This window comes from Carcharhinus amblyrhynchos, chromosome 12 (assembly GCF_965287045.1).
Source record: "Carcharhinus amblyrhynchos chromosome 12, sCarAmb.v2.hapA, whole genome shotgun sequence".
Lineage (NCBI taxonomy): Eukaryota > Metazoa > Chordata > Chondrichthyes > Carcharhiniformes > Carcharhinidae > Carcharhinus > Carcharhinus amblyrhynchos.
Window position 1 is genome coordinate 87,762,412 of NC_137335.1, and position 20,049 is coordinate 87,782,460.

General features: G+C 46.8%; 1 protein-coding gene across 9 annotated transcripts in view; it reads left to right on the top strand.

The window, feature by feature from the left end:
- Nucleotides 1-20,049, top strand: part of ncoa1 (nuclear receptor coactivator 1) — a 120,844-nt gene that overhangs the window by 41,947 nt on the left and 58,848 nt on the right. For 4 of the 9 annotated variants that reach the window (XM_080200899.1, XM_080200893.1, XM_080200897.1 and 1 more), the window contains 3 exons: nucleotides 16,389-16,482; nucleotides 17,168-17,334; nucleotides 17,737-17,837. In XM_080200899.1, coding sequence (XP_080057025.1) covers nucleotides 16,406-16,482; nucleotides 17,168-17,334; nucleotides 17,737-17,837 — 345 coding nt within the window. In that variant the 5' untranslated portion in view covers nucleotides 16,389-16,405. Of the gene's footprint in view, nucleotides 1-3,534; nucleotides 3,788-16,388; nucleotides 16,483-17,167; nucleotides 17,335-17,736; nucleotides 17,838-20,049 lie in introns of those variants that run through there. The other 5 variants (XM_080200894.1, XM_080200898.1, XM_080200896.1 and 2 more) reach the window with 2 other exon arrangements.

Sequence of the window (20,049 nt, forward strand, 5' to 3'; positions counted from 1 at the left end):
CCATGTCTCTGAAATGGCCACAACATCAAAGTCCCAGGTACTGATCCACGCTGCAAGTTCATCCACTTTATTGCGAATACTCCTCGCATTAAAGTATACGCATTTCAAACCCTGCTCCGCCCCAGCCCCAAGATGCCGTGCATTGCAGTCCCCATCTATGCCCCCCTCACTTTCACCCCCTCTACTCAGGATCCCACCCCCCCTCCAAATCAGTTTAAACCTCCCTGCATAGCCTTAGCAAATGTACCCCCCAGGATATTGGTTCCCCTCTGATTCAGGTGTAGACCATCATTCTTATAGAGGTCCCACCTTCCCCAGAACAAGCCCCAATTGCTCAAGTACCTGAACCCCTCCCTCCTGCACCATCCCCTCAGCCACGAGTTCAAACTTTCCCTCTCTCTATTCCTCTCTAAACTATCCCGTGGCACAGGCAAGAGTCCGGAGATAACCACTCTATCAGACTTGGCCTTTAGTTTCCACCCCAACTCCATAAATCTCTGCTTAATATCCCCTTCTCTTAACCTCCCTATGTCATGCGTCCCCACATGAACTATAACTTGGGGTTGATCTCCCTCTCCCCTAAGAGTCCTGAATACCCTTTCTGATACATCCCGGACCCCAGCCCCTGGTAGGCAACACACCAGCCCTGAGTCCCTACCATTACTTCCGACTCTCCTATCCGTCCCCTTAACTGTAGAGTCCCCAATCACAAGGCCCAATCTTTTACATCCCCTAACCACCTGAGCTTTTACAATAGGCTCACCCCCAGAGACCTGCTCCCTTTGGCTATCCCCAGTTGATTCCTCCTCAACTGTAGCCTCCAGGACCGAAAACCTATTTTGGAGGGGAACAGCCCCAGGGGATTGTCCCCCCAATTGCTTCTTTCCCCTCTTCCTGGCAGTGACCCAAGACTCATTTCTAGGAGTGACTATCTCCTTATAACTCCTATCGATGTCCTCCTCCGCCTCCCGAATTATGCGGAGCTCCTCTAATTCCACCTCCAGCTCCTTTACACGCTCCTCCAGAAGCTGCAATCTAACACACTTCCTACAAGTAAAATCACCTGAAACACTACTAGAGTCCCTCACCACATACATCCCACAGGAGATGCAGCTTACTGCCTGAACTGCCATCCCGGAAACCAGGGATGCATTTTGGTAGATTGAATCAGGACAGGACTTGGTCAGTTAATGATAGGGCGCTGGGGAAAGTTATCAAACAAAGAGATCTAGGGGTACATGTTTATAGCTCCTTGAAAGTGGAGTCACAGGTGGACAGAGTGGTGAAGAAGGCATTCAGCATGCTTGGTTTCATCGGCCAGAACATTGAATACAGGAGTTGGGGTGTCTTGTTGAAGACATTGGTAAGGCCACACTTGGAATACTGTGTGCAATTCTGATCACCCTATTATAGAAAGGATATTATTAAACTAGAAAGAGTGCAGAAAAGATTTACTGGGATGCTACTGGGACTTGATGGATTGAGTTTTAAGGAGAGGCTGAATTGACTGGGACTTCTTTTTCTGGAGGGTAGGAGGCTGAGGGGTGACCTTATAGATGTCTTTAAAATAATGAGGGGCATAGACAAGGTAGATAGTCAATATCTTTTCCCAAAGGTAGGGGAGTCTAAAACTAGAGGGCAAAGGTTTAAGGTGAGAGGGGAGAGATACAGAAGTGTCCAGAGGGGCAGTGTTTTCACACAGAAGGTGGTGAGTGTCTGGAACAAGCTGCCAGAGGTAGTAGTAGAGGCGGGTACAATTTTATCTTTTAAGAAGCATTTAGTTTCATGGGTACGGTGGATATAGAGGTGATATGGGCCAAATGTGGGCAACTGTGATTAGCGTAGGTGTTTTAAAAGAAAAAGAGCGGCACGGACAAGTTGGGCCAAAGGGCCTGTTCCATGCTGTAAACCTCTAAGACTCTAATATGCCTTTATCAGGTCGCCCCTCAGTCTTACCTGCTGCAGTGAAAATAACCTAAGTTTATGCAACTTCTTTTCATAACTTCAATTTTCCATCTCAGGAAGCATCCTGGTGAATCTCACCTGCACCCCTCCTTGCAGTAGTGTGGCAGCCAGTGTTGTATACAATACTCCAAATGCGGTCTAACCAAAGTCTTATACAATTGCAATGTGATTTTCCAGTTCTAATACTCAACACCCCAACCAATGAAGGCCAGCATGCTATACGCCTTCTTGACCACCTTGTCCATCTGAGTTGCCACCTTAGGGGAACTGTGGATCTGCACCCCCAGATCCCTCTGTATGCTAATATTTCGAAGGGCTCCATCATTTACTGTATACTCTTTCTGCAGTAGACCTTCCAAATCACATCACTTCACATTTGTCCGGTTAAATTCTATCTACCATCTTTTGGCCCAGGTCTCCAGCCAATTTATAATCTGCTGCATCCTCTGACAATCCGCCTCACTATCCGCCACTCTCCCAATTTTTGTGTCATTTGCAAATTTACTAATTAGGCCACCTACATTTTCCTCCAAATCATTTATATATATTCCAAACAACAGTAGCCTCAGTGATGATTCGTGTGGAACAATGCTTGTCACAGACCTCCAGTTAGAAAAGTACCCTTCCACTGCTACTTTCTGCTTTCTATGCCCAACCCAATTTTGTATCCATCTTACCAGCTCACCTTGGATCCCATATGACTTCACCTGCCATCAGGAACCTTATCGAAGGCCATGTATACAACACCCACTGCCCTGTCCTGGTCAATTTTTCTTGTCACTTCCACAAAGATCTCAATCAAGATTGTGAGACACAACCCCCTTCATAAAACAATGTTGCCTATCACTAATAAGCCTATTCTGTTCCAGGTTGAGTAAATACTGTCCCTAAGAATCTTCCCCAATAATTCCCCCACCACTGATGTAAGGCTCATAGGCTGTAATTTCCCAGATTGTCTCTTCTACCCTTCTTAAACAGAGGTCAGTGTTAGCTATTATCCAATCCTCTGGTACTTTGCTCATGGCGAGTGAGGATACAAAGAATTTGGCCAAACCCTCAGTAATTTCTTCCCTCACTTCTCTCAATATTCTGGGGTAGACACTATTTGTCTCTGGGGACCTCTGGTATCTCCTCCCTTTTTATCTTAACATGTCCTAGAATGTCAACATCTTCCTTTCTACTCTCACCATCCACCACATCCTTCTGCTTTGTGAATTCTGAAGCGTAGTACTCGTTAAGGACCTCACTCACCTCGTCTGGCGCTGCACACAAATTCCCTCCACTGTCCTTAAGTGGATCCACCTTTTGCTTAGCTACCCTCTTCCTCCTCATATATTCATAAAAAGCCTTGGGATTCTTTTAAATCCCGCCTGCCAAGGATATTTCGTGGCCCCTTTTTGCCCTCCTAAGTCACTGTGCAAGCTCTTTCCTGCTATCTTTGTATTCCTCAAGAGCCTTATCCATTTTCAATTTCCTGAAATTTATGTTTGCCTCCTTTTTCATTAAGCTCACAATCTCTCATCATTCAAGGTTCTCGAATTTTGCCATCTTTATCCTTCATTTTTACAGGGACATACTTGCCCTGAATTGTTGACAACTGACTTTTAAAAGACTCCCATATATCGGATTCTAACTCAAGACAAAGGCTAATAGTCAACCAAAAAGTCTCAAAACAAGAACGGTGCCATATGCAATTCATCCCAAGATTGAAGAAGAATTAGTACATCTTGTTAACAATGGCATACTAAAGCCAGTTACAATGAGTGATTGGGCTACCCCCATCGTACCTGTGATGAAACCAGATGGCCAGTTCATATTTGTGGTGAGTTTAGAACAACTACGAATCCATTGTTTTATGCTCATCAATATCTGCTTCCTTTTATTGAAGATTTATTTGCTGGGTTATCAGGTGGGTGAAATTCATATTTACTGATGCATGTAGCTGCTGAATCGCAACTATTGTCTACCATCGTTACTTATAAAAAGATCCTTTTCTTTATAAAAGATTGCCTTTTGGAATAACATCTGCCCTAGCCCTATTCCAAAGATCAATGTATCAGATTTTAAGTGGTCTCGCTGGTGTACAATATTACTTGGATGACGTTCTAATTACAGCGTGCAATGAACAAGAGTATTGAATAATTTAGAAGCAATATTGGAACATCTTCAAGCACATGGTCTGTGTATCAAGAAAGAAAAGTGTGATATTTCCAGATATTGCTCCAGTAGCTGTAGAGATAATCAGCATGAAAGCAGGCACTTTGGCCAACTTGTCCATGCTAATCTGGTTTCCTAAGTTGAACTAGTGACACTTGCCTGTGTTTGGGCCATTATCCCTCTGGTTGCCACACTATTAGTAGGATGTGGAAGCTTTGGAAAGAAAGTTCACCAGGATGTTGCGTGGTCTCGAGGCATTATGTTGAGGAGAGGTTGAATAATTAATCTAGGATTGTTTTCAATGGAAAGATGGAGGCTGAGGGGAGACCTGATAGAGGTCTACAAAATTATGAGTGGCGTAGACAGGGTGGATAGTCAGAGGATTTTCCCAGGGTGGAAGTGTCAATTACAAGAGGGCACAGGTTCAAGGTGAGAGGGGGAAAGTTTAAGAGAGATGTGCGGGGGAGGTTTTTCACGCAGAGTGGTGAGTGCCTGGAACGCGCTGCCAGAGGAGGTGGTGAAAGCAGGCACATTAGCAACATTTGCCAGGCACCTGGATGGGTACATGAATAGGGAGGGAATGCAGGGATATGGACCAAGTGAGGGCAGAAGAGTTTTTTTTAGTCTAGTGAGGGGTGACCTGATTGAGGTGTTCAAGATTATGAAGGGCATGGACAGAGTGGATAGAGAGCCGGTGTACCCCTTAGTTGAAGGGTCACCTACGAGGGGACATAAGTTAAAAGTGAGGGCGGGAGGTTTAAGGGGGATTAGAGGAAAAACCTTTTTACCCAGAGGGTGGTGTCAGTCTGGAATGCACTGCCTGAGAGGGTGGTGGAGGCGTGACGCCTCACATCCTTTAAAAAGTACCTGGATGTGTACTTGGCACATCAACCAATAGAAAAAGAGATAATCAGCCATGGATATCTAAAGAAAATGCATACAAAGTGGCAAAAATTAGTGGGAAACTAGAAGATTGGGAAATCTTTAAAGGTCAACTTTAAAGGAAAACCATGAAGAAAACTATATAGAAAGGTAAGACAGAATATGTGAGTAAATTAGCTCAGAATATAAAAACTGATAGCAAAAGTTTCTACAAATATATAAAACAAAAAAGAGTGGCGAAAGTAAACATTGGTCCTTTAGGGGATGAGAAGGGGGATGTAATAACTGGATATAAGAAAATGGCTGAGGCATTGAACAGGTATTTTGTGTCGGTCTTCACAGTGGAAGACACAAATAACATGCCAAAAATTGATGACAGGAAGGCTCTGGCAGGTGAGAACCTAAAAACGATCATTATCACGAAGGAGGTAGTGTTGGGCAAGTTAATGGGGGCTAAAGGTAGACAAGTCTCCTGGTCCTGATGGAATGTATCCCAGGGAACTAAAAGAGATGGTGGGGGAAACAGCAAATGCACCAGTGGTAATTTACCAAAATTTACTGGACTCTGGGTTGGTTCCCGGAGACCGGAAAACAGCAAATGTGATGTCACTGTTTGAAAAACAAGGTAGACAAAGGGCAGGTTAGCTTAACTTCTATAAGAACATAAGAACATGAGAAATAGGAGCAGGAGTAGGCCATCTAGCCCTTCGAGCCTGCCCTGCCATTCAATAAGATCATGGCTGATCTGTCGTGGCTCAGTTCCACATTCCCGCCCTCTCCCCATAACCCTTAATCCCCTCTCTTATCAAAAACCCATCAACCCGCGTCTTAAAAATATTTAGCGAGGCAGCCTCCACCACTTCAACGGGCAGAGAATTCCAGAGATTCACCACCCTTTGAGTGAAGAAGTTTCTCCTCAACTCCGTTCTAAACCCCCCCCCCCCCCCTTTATCTTGAGGCTGTGCCCCCTAGTCCTACTATCCTTTCTGAGCGGGAAGAGTCTCTCCACCTCTACCCTATCCATCCCATTCATCATCTTATACGTCTCAATGAGATCTCCCCTCATTCTTCTAAACTCTAACGAGTACAAGCCTAGTTTATTCAGCCTCTCCTCATAGCTCAACCCCCTCAACTCTGGCATCAGCCTAGTAAACCTCCTCTGCACTCCCTCCAAGGCCAAAATATCCTTGCGTAAGTACGGCGCCCAAAACTGCACATAGTACTCCAGCTGCGGCCTCACCAATGCCCTATACAGCCGCAGCAAGACCTCTCTACTTTTATATTCAATCCCCCTCGCTATGAAGGCCAGCATCCCATTCGCCTTCCTGACCACCTGCTGCACCTGCAAGCTGGGTTTTTGCGACTCATGCACAAGGACCCCGAGGTCCCTCTGCACCGTTGCCTGCTGCAGTTTTTCGCCACGTAAGTAATAATCCACGTAAGTAATAATATACCAGGGAAAATGCTTGCATCTATCATCAAGGAAGAAATATCAAGATATCTGGATATAAAATGACCCCTTGGTAAGACGCAGCGTGGGTTCATGAAGGGCAGGTCATGTTTGACTAATTTGGTGGAATTCTTTGAGAACATTACATGTGCAGTGGACAGTGGGGAACCTGTGGATGTGTATCTGGATTTCCAGAAAGCATTTGACAAGGTGCCACACCAAAGGCTGCTGCATAAGGTAAAGGTGCACAGTGTTACGGGTAATGTATTAGCATGGATAGAGGATTGGTTAACTAACAGACAGCAAAGATTGTGGGTAAATGGGTGTTTTTCTGGTTGGTAATCAGTGGCTAGTGGTGTGCCTCAGGGATCAGTGTTGGGACCGCAATTGTTTATGATTTACGTAGATGATTTGGAGTTGGGGACCAAGTGTAGTGTGTCAACATTCACAGATGACACTAAGATGAGTGGCAGAGCAAAGTGTGCAGAGGACACTGAAAGTCTGCAAAGGGATATAGATAGTCTAAGTGAGTGGGTGAAGGTCTGGCAGATGGAGTACAATGTTGGTAAATGTGAGGTCATCCATTTTGTTAGGAATAACAGCAAAATGGATTATTATTTAAATGGTAAAAAATTGCAGCATGTTGCTGTGCAGAGGGACCTGGGTGTCTTTGTGCAGGAATCTCAAGGAGTTGGTTTGCAGGTGCAGCAGGTAGTGAAGAAGGTAAATGGAATTTTGTCCTTCATTGCTAGAGGGATGGAGTTTAAAAACAGTGAGGTTATTTTGCAGCTGTATAAGGTGCTGGTGAGGCCACACCTGGAGTACTGTGTACAGTTTTGGTCCCCTTACTTGAGAAAGGATATACTGGCACTGGAGGGGGTGCAGAGGAGATTCACTAGGTTGATTCCGGAGTTGAGAGGGTTGGTTTATGAGGAAAGACTGAAAAGACTGGGGCTGTACTCATTGGAATTCAGAAGAATGAGGGGAGATCTTATAGAAACATATGAGATTATGAAGGGAATAGATAAGATAGAAGCAGGGAAGTTGTTTCCGTGGGTGGGTGAAACTAGAACTAGGGGGCATAGCCTCAAAATAAGGGGGAGCAGATTTAGAACTGAGTTGAGGAGGAACTTCTTCACATAAAGGGTTGTGAATCTGGAATTCCCTGCCCAGTGAAGCAGTTGAGGCTCCCTCATTGAATGTTTTTAAGGCAAGAGTAGATAAATTTTTGAACAGTAAAGGAATTAAGGGTTATGGTGAGCGGGCGGGTAAGTGGAGCTGAGTCCACAAAAAGATCAGCCATGGTCTTACTGAATGGTGGAGCAGGCTTGAGGGGCCAAATGGCCTGTTCCTGCTCCTATTCTTTTGTCCTTATAACATTAAAGGCTATGGATTAAGCACTGGCAACTGGGATTAGGTGGGCAGGTCAGGTCCTTTCATGTGTCGTGCAGAATGGATGGGCTGAAGGGCATCTTCTACATTGTAGTATCCTGTGATTCGTTATGATCGATGCATATTTTGTACAGTTGTAACATAACATCCCAATCCCTGTACTCAATGTCCAAAAGGCAAGTGTGCCAAATGCCTTCTTCATCACCCTGTCTACCTGTGACGCCACTTTCAAGCAACTACCTACCTGTACCCCTAGGTCTCTCTGACAACATTCCCCAGAGCCCTAATATTAACTGAGTATACCTGTCCTGGTCTGTCTTACCAAAATGTAGCACCTGGCATTTATCTGAATTAAACTGCATCTGCCATTCCTCAGCCCACTGGCCCAGTTGAACAAATCCCATTGTAGTCTGGATAACCTTCTTCGCTGTCCGCTACACCACCAATTTTGATGTCATCCGCAAACTTACTTCGACTCGATTTATTGTTGTGATATGTATTAGGATACAGTGAAAAGTATTGTTTCTTGTGCACTATACAGAAAAAGAATATTGTTATAGAGAAGGAAAGGAGAGAGTGCAGAATGTAGTGTTACAGTCATAGCCAAGAGAAAGATCAACTTAATGCGAGGTAACAGCATTCAAAAGTCTGACAGCAGCAGGGAAGAAGCTGTTCTTGAGTCGGTTGGTGCATGTCCTCAACTTTTATATCTTTTTCCCGACGGAAGAAGGTGGAAGAGGAAATGTCCAGGGTGCATGGGGTCTTTGATTATGCTGCTTTGCCAAGGCAGCTGGAAGTGTAATGGTGTTGATGGGTGGGAGGCTGGTTTAAATGATGGATTGGGCTTTGCTCACGACCCTTTGTAGTTTGTTGTGGTCTTGGGCAGATAAGGGGCCATACCAAGCTGTGATACAACCAGAAAGAATGCTTTCTGTAGTGCATCTGTAAAGGTTGGTGGGAGTCGTAATGGACATGCCAAAGTTCTGTAGTCTCCTGAGAAGTAGAGACGTTATTAACCTTACTAATCATGCCTCTATTCTCATCCAAATCGTTTATATAAGTGACAAACAACAGCGGACCCAGCACCGATCCTTGCGGCATGTTGCTGATCACAGACCTCCAGTCTGAAAAACAATTCTCTACCACCCCGCTCTGTCTCTTACTGCCAAGCCAATTTTATATCCAATTGGTTAGCTCTCCCTGGATCCCATGTGATCTAACCTTACTGACCAGTCTACCATGCAGTACCTTGTCGAAGGCCTTATTAAAGTCCATGTAGACAACATCGACTACACTGCCCACATCTATTTTGTTGATCACCCCTTCAAAAAGCTCTATCAAATTTGTAAGACATGATTTCTCACGCACAAAGCCACGCTGACTATCCCTAATCAGTCCTTGCCCCTCTAAAGAGGGGGTGAATGGAATCAAAGGTTATGGGGAGAAAGTAGGATTAGGCATTTGAGTTGGATGATGATCATGATAAATGGCAGAGCAGGCTTGAAGGGCCAAATGGCCTCTTCCTGCTCCTATCTTCTATGGTTTTATTTAAATGTATGTAGATCCTGTCTCTCAGAATCCCCTCCAACAACTTACCCACCACTGACATCAAGCTCACAGGCCTGCAGCTCCCTGGATTTTCCCTGCTGCCTTTATTAAATAACGCAAAACATTTGCCTCCCTCCGGCACCTCACTCGTGGCTGTCGATGTTACAAATATCTCCATTAGGGGCCCTGCAATTTCTTCCTGTATATTTGATCAGGTCTTGGGGATTTATCTATCTGTATGCATTTTCAGATCTCCAGCATCTCCTCTTCTATAATGAGGATGCTTTTCACGACATCACTTTTCTCATTCCCTAGTTTCCATGTCTTTCTCCATGGTAAATACTGATGAGAAATATTCATTTAGGATCTCGCCCATCTCCTGTGGCTCCGCACATAGATGACTTTGTTGATCTTTAAGGGGCCCTATTCTTTCGCTGGTTAGTCTTTTGCTCTTAATATACTTGTGGAATCTCTTTGGATTCTCCTTTAACTTATTTGCCAAAGCTATCTCATATCTCCTTTTTGCTCTCCTGATTTCCTTTTTAAGTGTACTCCTAGGCCCTATACTCCTCAAGGAATTCACCTGACCCCCAACTCCCTATATCTGACATACTTTCTTCCTTTTATTGGCCAGAGCCTCGATATCTGTAGTGATCCAGTGTTCCATACTCCTGCCAACCCTTCACACTTAACAGGAACACGCTGGCCCTGAATTCTCTTTATCTCACTTTTGAAAGCCTCTCACTTGCCAGATCTTCTTTACCTGTGAACAGTCTCCTTCAATCAGCTTTTGAAAATTCCTGTCTAATACCATCAAAATTGGCCTTGCCCCAACTTAGAATTTTAACTTGTGGACCAGACCTATCCTTTTCCACAACTATTTTAAAACTAATTTAATTATGGTCACTGGTCCCAAAGTGCTCCCCCACTAACACTTCGGTCAGTTGACCTCTCTTATTTTCCAAGAGTAGGTAAGAGTTTTGCCCCTTCTCGTGTGGGGCCATCTACATATTGATTGAGAAATTTTTCCTGAACACACTTCACAAATTCCTCCCCATCCAAGCCCTTAACACAATTGTAGTCCCAGTCCATGTTTGCAACAAGATCTGGACAATATCCAGGCTTGGGCTGACAAGGGGCAAGTAACATTCGTGCCACACAAATGCCAGGCAATGACCATCATCAATAAGAGAATCTCTAACCACTTTCCTTGACATTCAATGATGTAACCATCACTGAATCCCCCACTGTCAACATCCTTGGGGTTACCATTGACCAGAAACTCAATTGAACTCCCCACATAAACACAATGGCTACAAGAGCAGGTCAGAGACTATGAATACTGCGGTGAGTAACTCACCTCCTGACTCCCCAGAGCCTGTCCACCATCCTCAAGGCACAAGTCGGGAGTGTGATGGAATACTCCCCACTTGCCTGGATGGGTACAGCTCCAACAACATTCAAGAAGCTTGACACCATCCAGGACAAAGCAGCGTGCTTGATTGGCACCACATTGACACAAACATTCAATCCTTCTACCACCGACGCTCAGTAGCAGCAGTGTCTACTATCTACAAGATGCACTGCAGCAATTCACCAAAGATCCTTAGGGAGCACCTTCCCAACCCACAACTGCTTCCATCTAGAAGGACAAGGGCAGCAGATAAATGGGAACACCACCACTTGCCAATTCCCCTCTGAGCCATCACCAACCTGGAAATATATCGTTGTTCCTTCGCTGTCGCTGGGTCTAAATGCTGGAATTCCTTCCCGAATAGCATTGTGGGTCAACCCACAGAACATAAATTGCAGCAATTCAAGAGGGGAGCTCACCAGCACGTTCTCATGGGCAACTAGGGATGGGCATTAAATGCTGGCCAGCCAATGATGCCCATGTCCTACAAATGAATTTAAAAAAAAGTTTGGAAAGTTAAAATCCCCCATGATTGCAACCCTATTCTTCATGCAGCTATCGAAAATCTCCCTATATATTTGCTCTTCAATTTCCGCTAACTGTTGAGGGGTATATTGCAGATATGGAGTAGGTACATCCACAGTGTTTTTAGTGACAGATCCAAGATTGTTATTGGACATTAGTTGGTCCACATGGTGTAGATGCACCGACAGTGAGATTAGAGAGAGATTTACAGGGTATCAGTTATTGTAATGTAGGTTATTGGATATCAGTCAGTCCATATAATGTAGGTATAGCCACAGTGCTGTTAGGGATGGAGTTCTAGGATTATTGCTGGACATCAGTCAGTCCATGTGGTGTAGGTACAACCACAGTGAGTTTAGAGAGAGTTCCAAGATTGTTATTGGACGTCAGTCAGCCCATGTGTTGTAGGTACTCCCACAGTGTTTTTAGAGAGAAAGTTTCATGATTATTATTGGACATCAGTCAGTCCTGTGTGGTGTAGGCACACCCATATTGATGTTAGATCAAAGTTATCACCCTCATACTTCTCAGTTCCACCCACATCCAGTAGTGATCATCCAGTAGTCTCACTGGATGATCACTCAGGAATGCCCTCTCGAAGTACTGCATGTTCTTCTGAATCTAAAATGCAACTCCCTCTCCTCTTTTGCCTCCCTGTGTCCTTCCTAAAGCATCTGTACCTCAGAACATTGAGCTGCCAATCCTGTCCCTTCCTCATCCATGTTTCAATAATAGTTATTTCCCAGTCCCATGTCCCAGCCATGCCCTGCATTCATCTGCCCTTACTTGCTCTCTTTATATTCTGTATCAGTCACAACATCCTCTTTTGTCTCTACTCTTTAGAGTCCCATTCCCTTGCCAGGCTAGTTTAAACCCTCCCAAATAGTTTAGCAAATCTTCCCACCCGTATATTGGTCCCCCTCCAGTTCAGGTGCAACCTGTCCCTCATGTACAGGTCATCTCTGCCCCAGAAGAGTTCACAATGCTCCAAAAATCGGAATCCCTGCCCCTTTACCAGCTCCTCAGCAACACATTCATTTGCCCTTTCCTGCTATTCCTACTCCACTAGCACGTGGGCACCAGGAGTATTTGGGTCATGTTACTGATAGTAAAGATTTATATAAAACACCTAAAAAGATGGAAGTTATTTTAGAACCACCACAGCTCACTTCCACACGCACTGACTCTCACTGGGGTACGGGTCCCACACACACTGACTCTCACGGGGGTATGGGTCCCACACATACTGACTGTCACTGGGGTACGGGTCCCACAAACACACTGACTCTCACTGGGGTACGAGTCCCACACACACTGACTCTCACTGGGGTATGGCTCCCACACACACTGACTCTCACGGGGGTATGGGTCCCACACATACTGACTGTCACTGGGGTACGGGTCCCACAAACACACTGACTCTCACTGGGGTATGAGTCCCTCACACACTGACTCTCACTGGGGTACGGGTCCCTCACATACTGACTCTCACTGGGCTACGGGTCCCTCACATACTGACTCTCACTGGGGTACAGGTCCCACACATACTGACTCTCACTGGGGTACGGGTCCCATACACACTGACTCTCACTAGGGTACGGGTCCCACACACACTGACTCTCACTGGGGTACGGGTCCCACACACACTGACTCTCACTGGGGTGTGGGTCCCTCACACACTGACTCTCACTGGGGTCCAACACACACTGACTCTCACTGGGGTACGGGGTCCCTCACACACTGACTCTCACTGGGGTGTGGGTCCCTCACACACTGACTCTGACTGGGGTACGGGACCCACACACACTGATGCTCACTGGGGTGTGGGTCCCTCACACACTGACTCTCACTGGGGTACGGGTCCCACACACACTGACTCTCACTAGGGTACGGGTCCCACACACACTGACTCTCACTGGGGTACGGGTCCCACACACACTGACTCTCACTGGGGTGTGGGTCCCTCACACACTGACTCTCACTGGGGTCCCACACACACTGACTCTCACTGGGGTATGAGTCCCACACACACTGACTCTCACTGGGGTATGGCTCCCACACACACTGACTCTCACTGGGGTGTGGGTCCCTCACACACTGACTCTCACTGGGGTACGGGTCCCTCACATACTGACTCTCACTGGGCTACGGGTCCCTCACATACTGACTCTCACTGGGGTACAGGTCCCACACATACTGACTCTCACTGGGGTACGGGTCCCATACACACTGACTCTCACAAGGGTACGGGTCCCACACACACTGACTCTCACTGGGGTACGGGTCCCACACACACTGACTCTCACTGGGGTGTGGGTCCCTCACACACTGACTCTCACTGGGGTCCAACACACACTGACTCTCACTGGGGTACGGGGTCCCTCACACACTGACTCTCACTGGGGTGTGGGTCCCTCACACACTGACTCTGACTGGGGTACGGGACCCACACACACTGATGCTCACTGGGGTGTGGGTCCCTCACACACTGACTCTCACTGGGGTACGGGTCCCACACACACTGACTCTCACTAGGGTACGGGTCCCACACACACTGACTCTCACTGGGGTACGGGTCCCACACACACTGACTCTCACTGGGGTGTGGGTCCCTCACACACTGACTCTCACTGGGGTCCCACACACACTGACTCTCACTGGGGTACGGGTCCCACACACACTGACTCTCACTGGGGTGTGGGTCCCTCACACACTGACTCTCACTGGGGTCCCACACACACTGACTCTCACTGGGGTGTGGGTCCCTCACACACTGACTCTGACTGGGGTACGGGACCCACACACACTGATGCTCACTGGGGTGTGGGTCCCTCACACACTGACTCTCACTGGGGTACGGATTCCACACACACTGACTCTCACTAGGTACGCGTCCCTCACACACTGACTCTGACTGGGGTACGGCTCCCACACACACTGACTATCACTAGGTACGGGTCCCACACACACTGACTCTCACTGGGGTGTGGGTCCCACACACACTGACTCTCACTGGGGTACAGCTCCCACACACACTGACTCTCACTGGGGTGTAGGTCCCTCACACACACTGACTCTCACTGGGGTACGGGTCCATAAGAACATAAGAAATAGCAGCAGGAGTAGGCCATCTAGCCCCTCGAGCCTGCCCCGCCATTCAATAAGATCATGGCTGATCTGTCGTGGCTCAGTTCCACATTCCCGCCCTCTCCCCATAACCCTTAATCCCCTCGCTTATCAAAAACCCATCAACCCGCGTCTTAAAAATATTTAGCGAGGCAGCCTCCACCACCTCAACGGGCAGAGAATTCCAGAGATTCACCACCCTTTGAGTGAAGAAGTTCCTCCTCAACTCCGTTCTAAACCGCCCCCCCTTTATCTTGAGGCTGTGCCCCCTAGTCCTACTGTCCTTTCTGAGCGGGAAGAGCCTCTCCACCTCTATCCTATCCATCCCATTCATCATCTTATACGTCTCAAACTGACCCAAAGGGTCCCACACACACTGACTCTCACTGGAGTACGGGTCCCACACACACTGACTCACTGGGGTACGGGTCCCACACACACTGACTCTCACTGGGGTACGGCTCCCACACACTCTGACTCTTACTAGGGTACGGCTCCCACACACACTGACTCTCACTGGGGTACGAGTCTCATACAGACTGACTCTTACTGGGGTACGGGTTCCACACACACACTGACTCTTACTGGGGTACGGGTTCCACACACACACTGACTCTCACTGGGGTACGGGTCCCACACACACTGACACTTGCTGGGGTCCCACACACACACTGACTCTCGCTGGGGTCCCACACACACACTGACTCTCACTGGGGTATGGGTCCCACACACACTGACACTCAATGGGGTCCCACACACACTGACACTCAATGGGGTCCCACACACACTGACACTCAATGGGGTCCCACACACACTGACACTCAATGGGGTCCCACACACACTGACTCTCACTGGGGTACGGCTCCCACACACACTGACTCTCACTGGGGTCCGGGTCCCACACACACTGACTTTCACTGGGGTACGGGTTCCACACACACTGACTCTCACTGGGGTACGGGTCCTACATACATTGACTGTCACTGGGGTACGGCACCCACACACACTGACTCTCACTGGGGTACGGCTCCCACACACACTGACTCTCACTGGGGTACGGGTCCCACACACACTGACTCTCGCTGGGGTCCCACACACACACTGACTCTCACTGGGGTCCGGGTTCCACACACATTGACTCTCACTGGGGTACGGGTCCCACGCACACTGACTCTCACTGGGGTACGGGTCCCACACACACTGACTCTCACTGGGGTACGGGTTCCACACACACTGACTCTCACTGGGGTAAGGGTCCCACGCACACTGACTCTCACTGGGGTACGGGTCCCACACACACTGACTCTCACTGGGGTACGGCACCCACACACACTGACTCTCACTGGGGTACGGCTCCCACACACACTGACTCTCACTGGGGTACGGCACCCACACACACTGACTCTCACTGGGGTACGGGGTCCCACACACACTGACTCTCACTGGGGTACGGCTCCTACACACACTGACTCTCACTGGGGTACGGGTTCCACACACACTGACTCTCACTGGGGTAAGGGTCCTACACACACTGACTCTCACTGGGGTAAGGGTCCTACACACACTGACTCTCACTGGGGTACGGCTCCTACACACACTGACTCTCACTGGGGTAAGGGTCCTACACACACTGACTCTCACTGGGGTACGGCTCCCACACACACTGACTCTCACTGGGGTACGGGTCCCACACACACTGACTCTCACTGGGGTATGAGTCAGACTGGGCACACATGCAGCTGTAGCATTGTAATATGAGGAAGTTTCTGTTGTGCTGCATTGCTGTGTCAGTTCAATTCTGCTGTCACCTGCTTAGCCTATGTAACCTACACTGTGCTCTGGTGCTGGTGTTTGGGTTGAAGGATGTTAATGCCCAGTTGGAAATGAGTCTTTTGGTTGTAAACTGTCTTGTCTGCTGTCTGCTTTCAGGTGGGAAATCAGTGAAAATGAGTGGAAGAATAGACCCACCAAAGCCCGACTCTCGCAAGCGGAGGCTGTCTCCATGTGACACTGTGGGACACAGGTAAGCGAATGAAGGAGCAGAGTCAATGGGTGTGAGGATGAGCGTTGTGTAAAAATGGTGCAATGGATGATAAGTGTGAGTGATTTGAGGGAGTAGAGATTCAGCACTTCAAGCTTACAGAAGAGTAAAAAGAGCTGAAGTGGATAAGGCTGCAACTAGGTGAACGGAATACAGGGATTCATGGAATATAAAAATTGAGCTGTAACTTTACATTGTATAAACCTGACCACAATGAGAGTTTGTGTACAATTTTGGACTCCACACAATGGGGACTTAGGGAATAGCACAGTAACTGAGATTAGGTGTCATAAAAACAGAAAAATAAGGGCTGTTCTAATTAAGGCAAAAGAGTTTAAATGATGATTTAATGGAAATATTTAAAATTATGAAGAGGTGGAATAAATTATTGTGATGAAAATGTTTCCAATCTACAGCCCTGGTCAGTTTTGGCTTCACTGACCTGCACATCAGCAGCTCATGGAGAGTGACTGCCTTTGGACGGGGTGGAGGAGAGGTCGGTTTGGCTATTTGCTTTGGATGGTGCCTGTCTCAGCCATACATCAGACACGGTGCCCCTCTGACCCATAACTGTAGATAATTCAGGACAGTAGGGAAGGCTCTTGATTATGTGCTCATGAGATGCAAGGTTTGTGATTGGCAAAGACTGATGATTCACTCTCTACAGTGCAGACAAACAGCGGCGGGAACAGGAGAGCCGGTACATTGAGGATCTGGCAGAGTTATTGTCCGCCAATCTCAGTCACATTGACAGTTTGAGTGTGAAACCTGACAAATGCAGAATTCTTCGCAAAACTGTCCAGCAGATTCAGTTCATCAAAAGAATGGAACGAGGTAAAACTATGCAAGCGGGACCATTACTCTGTGTGTGTGTGTGTGTGTGTGTGTGTGTGTGTGTGTGAGTGAGAGTGTGTGTGAGCGTGCATGAATGTGCACGCTTGTGTGTGTGTGTGTGCATGTGCACGCGTGTTTGTGTGTGCGCATGCTTGTGTGTGTGCATGCCTGTGTGCGTGCATGCATGCATGTGCACGTGTGTGCGTGCGTGTGTGCACATATGCACACATGCACATGCATGCGAGTGTGTGTGTGCGAGTGCATGTGCGTGCTTGCCTGTGTGTGTGCAGAATGCCCACATTGTCTGTGGGGCTACAGTGCAGCCTATTTGGGAGACTCTCTGCCCCCAGACTCTGCAGTGAGTCTTTCCTCATTTATTAACAATATTGTTTCCTCACACAGCGAAGGCAGCACAAGCGGAAGATGAGGTTCAGAAGTCTGACATTTCATCCAGTAGCCAATCTCTCATTGAAAAGGACTCTCTAGGACCTCTTCTCCTAGAGGTAAGGACAGATTATTGACATATATAAAGGGATTCACACTACTCCTGGTAAAACATCATATATTACAGGTCCCAGACTTCACTAGATTGATATTGTATTGACGCTGTGACTGCAGGATGGGATAGTTTCAGCAGTGGGATGGGACAATGGTGATATAGGTTAGAGAAAACAGCATTTATTGGGTTGTGGGAATAAATAGTTATGGGTCAGGTCCCAATGTTGCTACATGCTCAAGGCTTTGGAACGGGGAGAGGTGGAATGGGTGTTGCTCAGGGGCTGCTCGCTGTTGCTTGTACTGAAGGGTTTGTAGTGGAGGTGTGTGAGTGTGCATGCATGTGCATGTGTGTTCCTGCCTACTGAAGGCTTTGTGGTGGGGCCTCGGGTGTCTGGGTGGGTTGTGCATGTGGGCAGCAGTGGGGGTGTGACCTCCTGCCTAGTAGAACATAGAAAAACTAGAGCACAAACAGGCCCTTCAGCCCACAAGTTGCGCTGATCATATCCCTCCCTACTAGGCCTACCTATAACCCTCAATCCTATTAAGTCCCCTGTACTATTGAAGGGTTTGGAATGGGGGTGGGAGTGTTACAATCCCCGGTGGAGTTATAACAGACAGGAGGCTCCCAGAATGGAACCCTAGCTCAAAAAATGATTACAATGAATAAACAAAAACAAAGGCAGTATTGTCAGCAGGGGTGGCACACTGGAGGGGCAGCATTGTGGCACAGTGGTTCGCTCTCTGCCAGTGACTCAGCTTCGATTCCTAGCTTGGGTCACTGTCTGTGTGTGTGGAGTCTGCACATTCTCCCCATGTCTGCGCAGGTTTCCTCCTGGTATTCCAGTTTCCCCCCACAGTCCAAAGATGTGCTATTTAGGTGCATTGGCCATGCTAAATTCTCCCTCAATGTACCCAGACAGGCACCGGAGTGTGGCGACTAGAGAAATTTCACGGTAACTTACTTTCAGTGTTAAGGTAAGCCTACTTGTGACAATAATAAATCCTTTAAACAATAGCATCATCAGAATGAAAACATGGTAACCTTGTCATACTGAAGTTTCTTTTTCTTTTGATTTTCAGTTTGTAATTCAGAAAAGAATATTTCATTTAAGTCTACACTCCTTTTCATGTGGTAAATTTGCATTTTGATGTAACACAGTCAAAATGTCATTTTTGTGCATTACATTTCTCTCATCAAAATCTCTTTTTGCTGTTTCAAGAATATTGTTAAGATGCTTTCTCTATTCACTCAGAATAGTAACATATTCTTGCTTTGTTCTTTGAACTTTTTGTGATCTTTTTGTTATTCCCAGTCTCATTTCAAGAGAATTCTTTTCAGTTGTGTTTCAGACATATCACATCCTCTGTCTGAAGTTTCATAGTTCGTCCTGATCTTTCAACTTTCTTGTTCAATGTCTGAACTATCTCAGTCCAGTTCTCAGTGGATTTTGAATTGTCTTTGGCAAGCCACCTTTCTTCCACATGTGTTCTTCTTACATCTTGTGTTGTATCACCGACAAACAATGTTACATCAGAGACTTTGGTCACTTACTCAGAAAGATTATTTTGCAATGTTAGCATTTCTGATTGATAATTCTCAGTTCCAATTTTGTAGATACTTCAGTTGTTTTCTTATTGTCTGTTACTGACTTGGATACATCAGGAATATTACTCGGATCAGTTCTTTGCTCAACTTCATCAGTATACAACAATGGATTTTTTTCACAGGACCAGCTTTCAAATTGCGACACTCCGACCCTCCATCTCCGTACCCTCCATCTGCATTTCATTCGTTTTGGTTTGAAGTTCAATAATCTCATTGTTCTCACAATTAATTGTTTGAACTTCATCAGTTTTGTTAATTCTGCACCAACCAATTATTCTGATTAACCAGATTCTAATGTTCAAGACATTTCATACAGTAAAGAACAAAGAACAAAGAAAATTCCAGCACAGAAACAGGCCCTTTGGCCCTCCAAGCCTGCATGGACTCAATGAGAGAAGGGGAGAGTTCTCAAGATAGTTCAAAGAATTATCTGAGTAAGGTGAAGGAAATAGGCCCAACTGAACTAAAACCCCTACCCTTCCAGGGACCATATCCCTCTATTCCCATCTCATTCATGTACTTGTCAAGATGCCCCTTAAAAGTCACTACCGTAACTGCTTCCACTGCCTTCTCCGGCAATATGTTCCAGGCACCCACTACTCTCTGTGTAA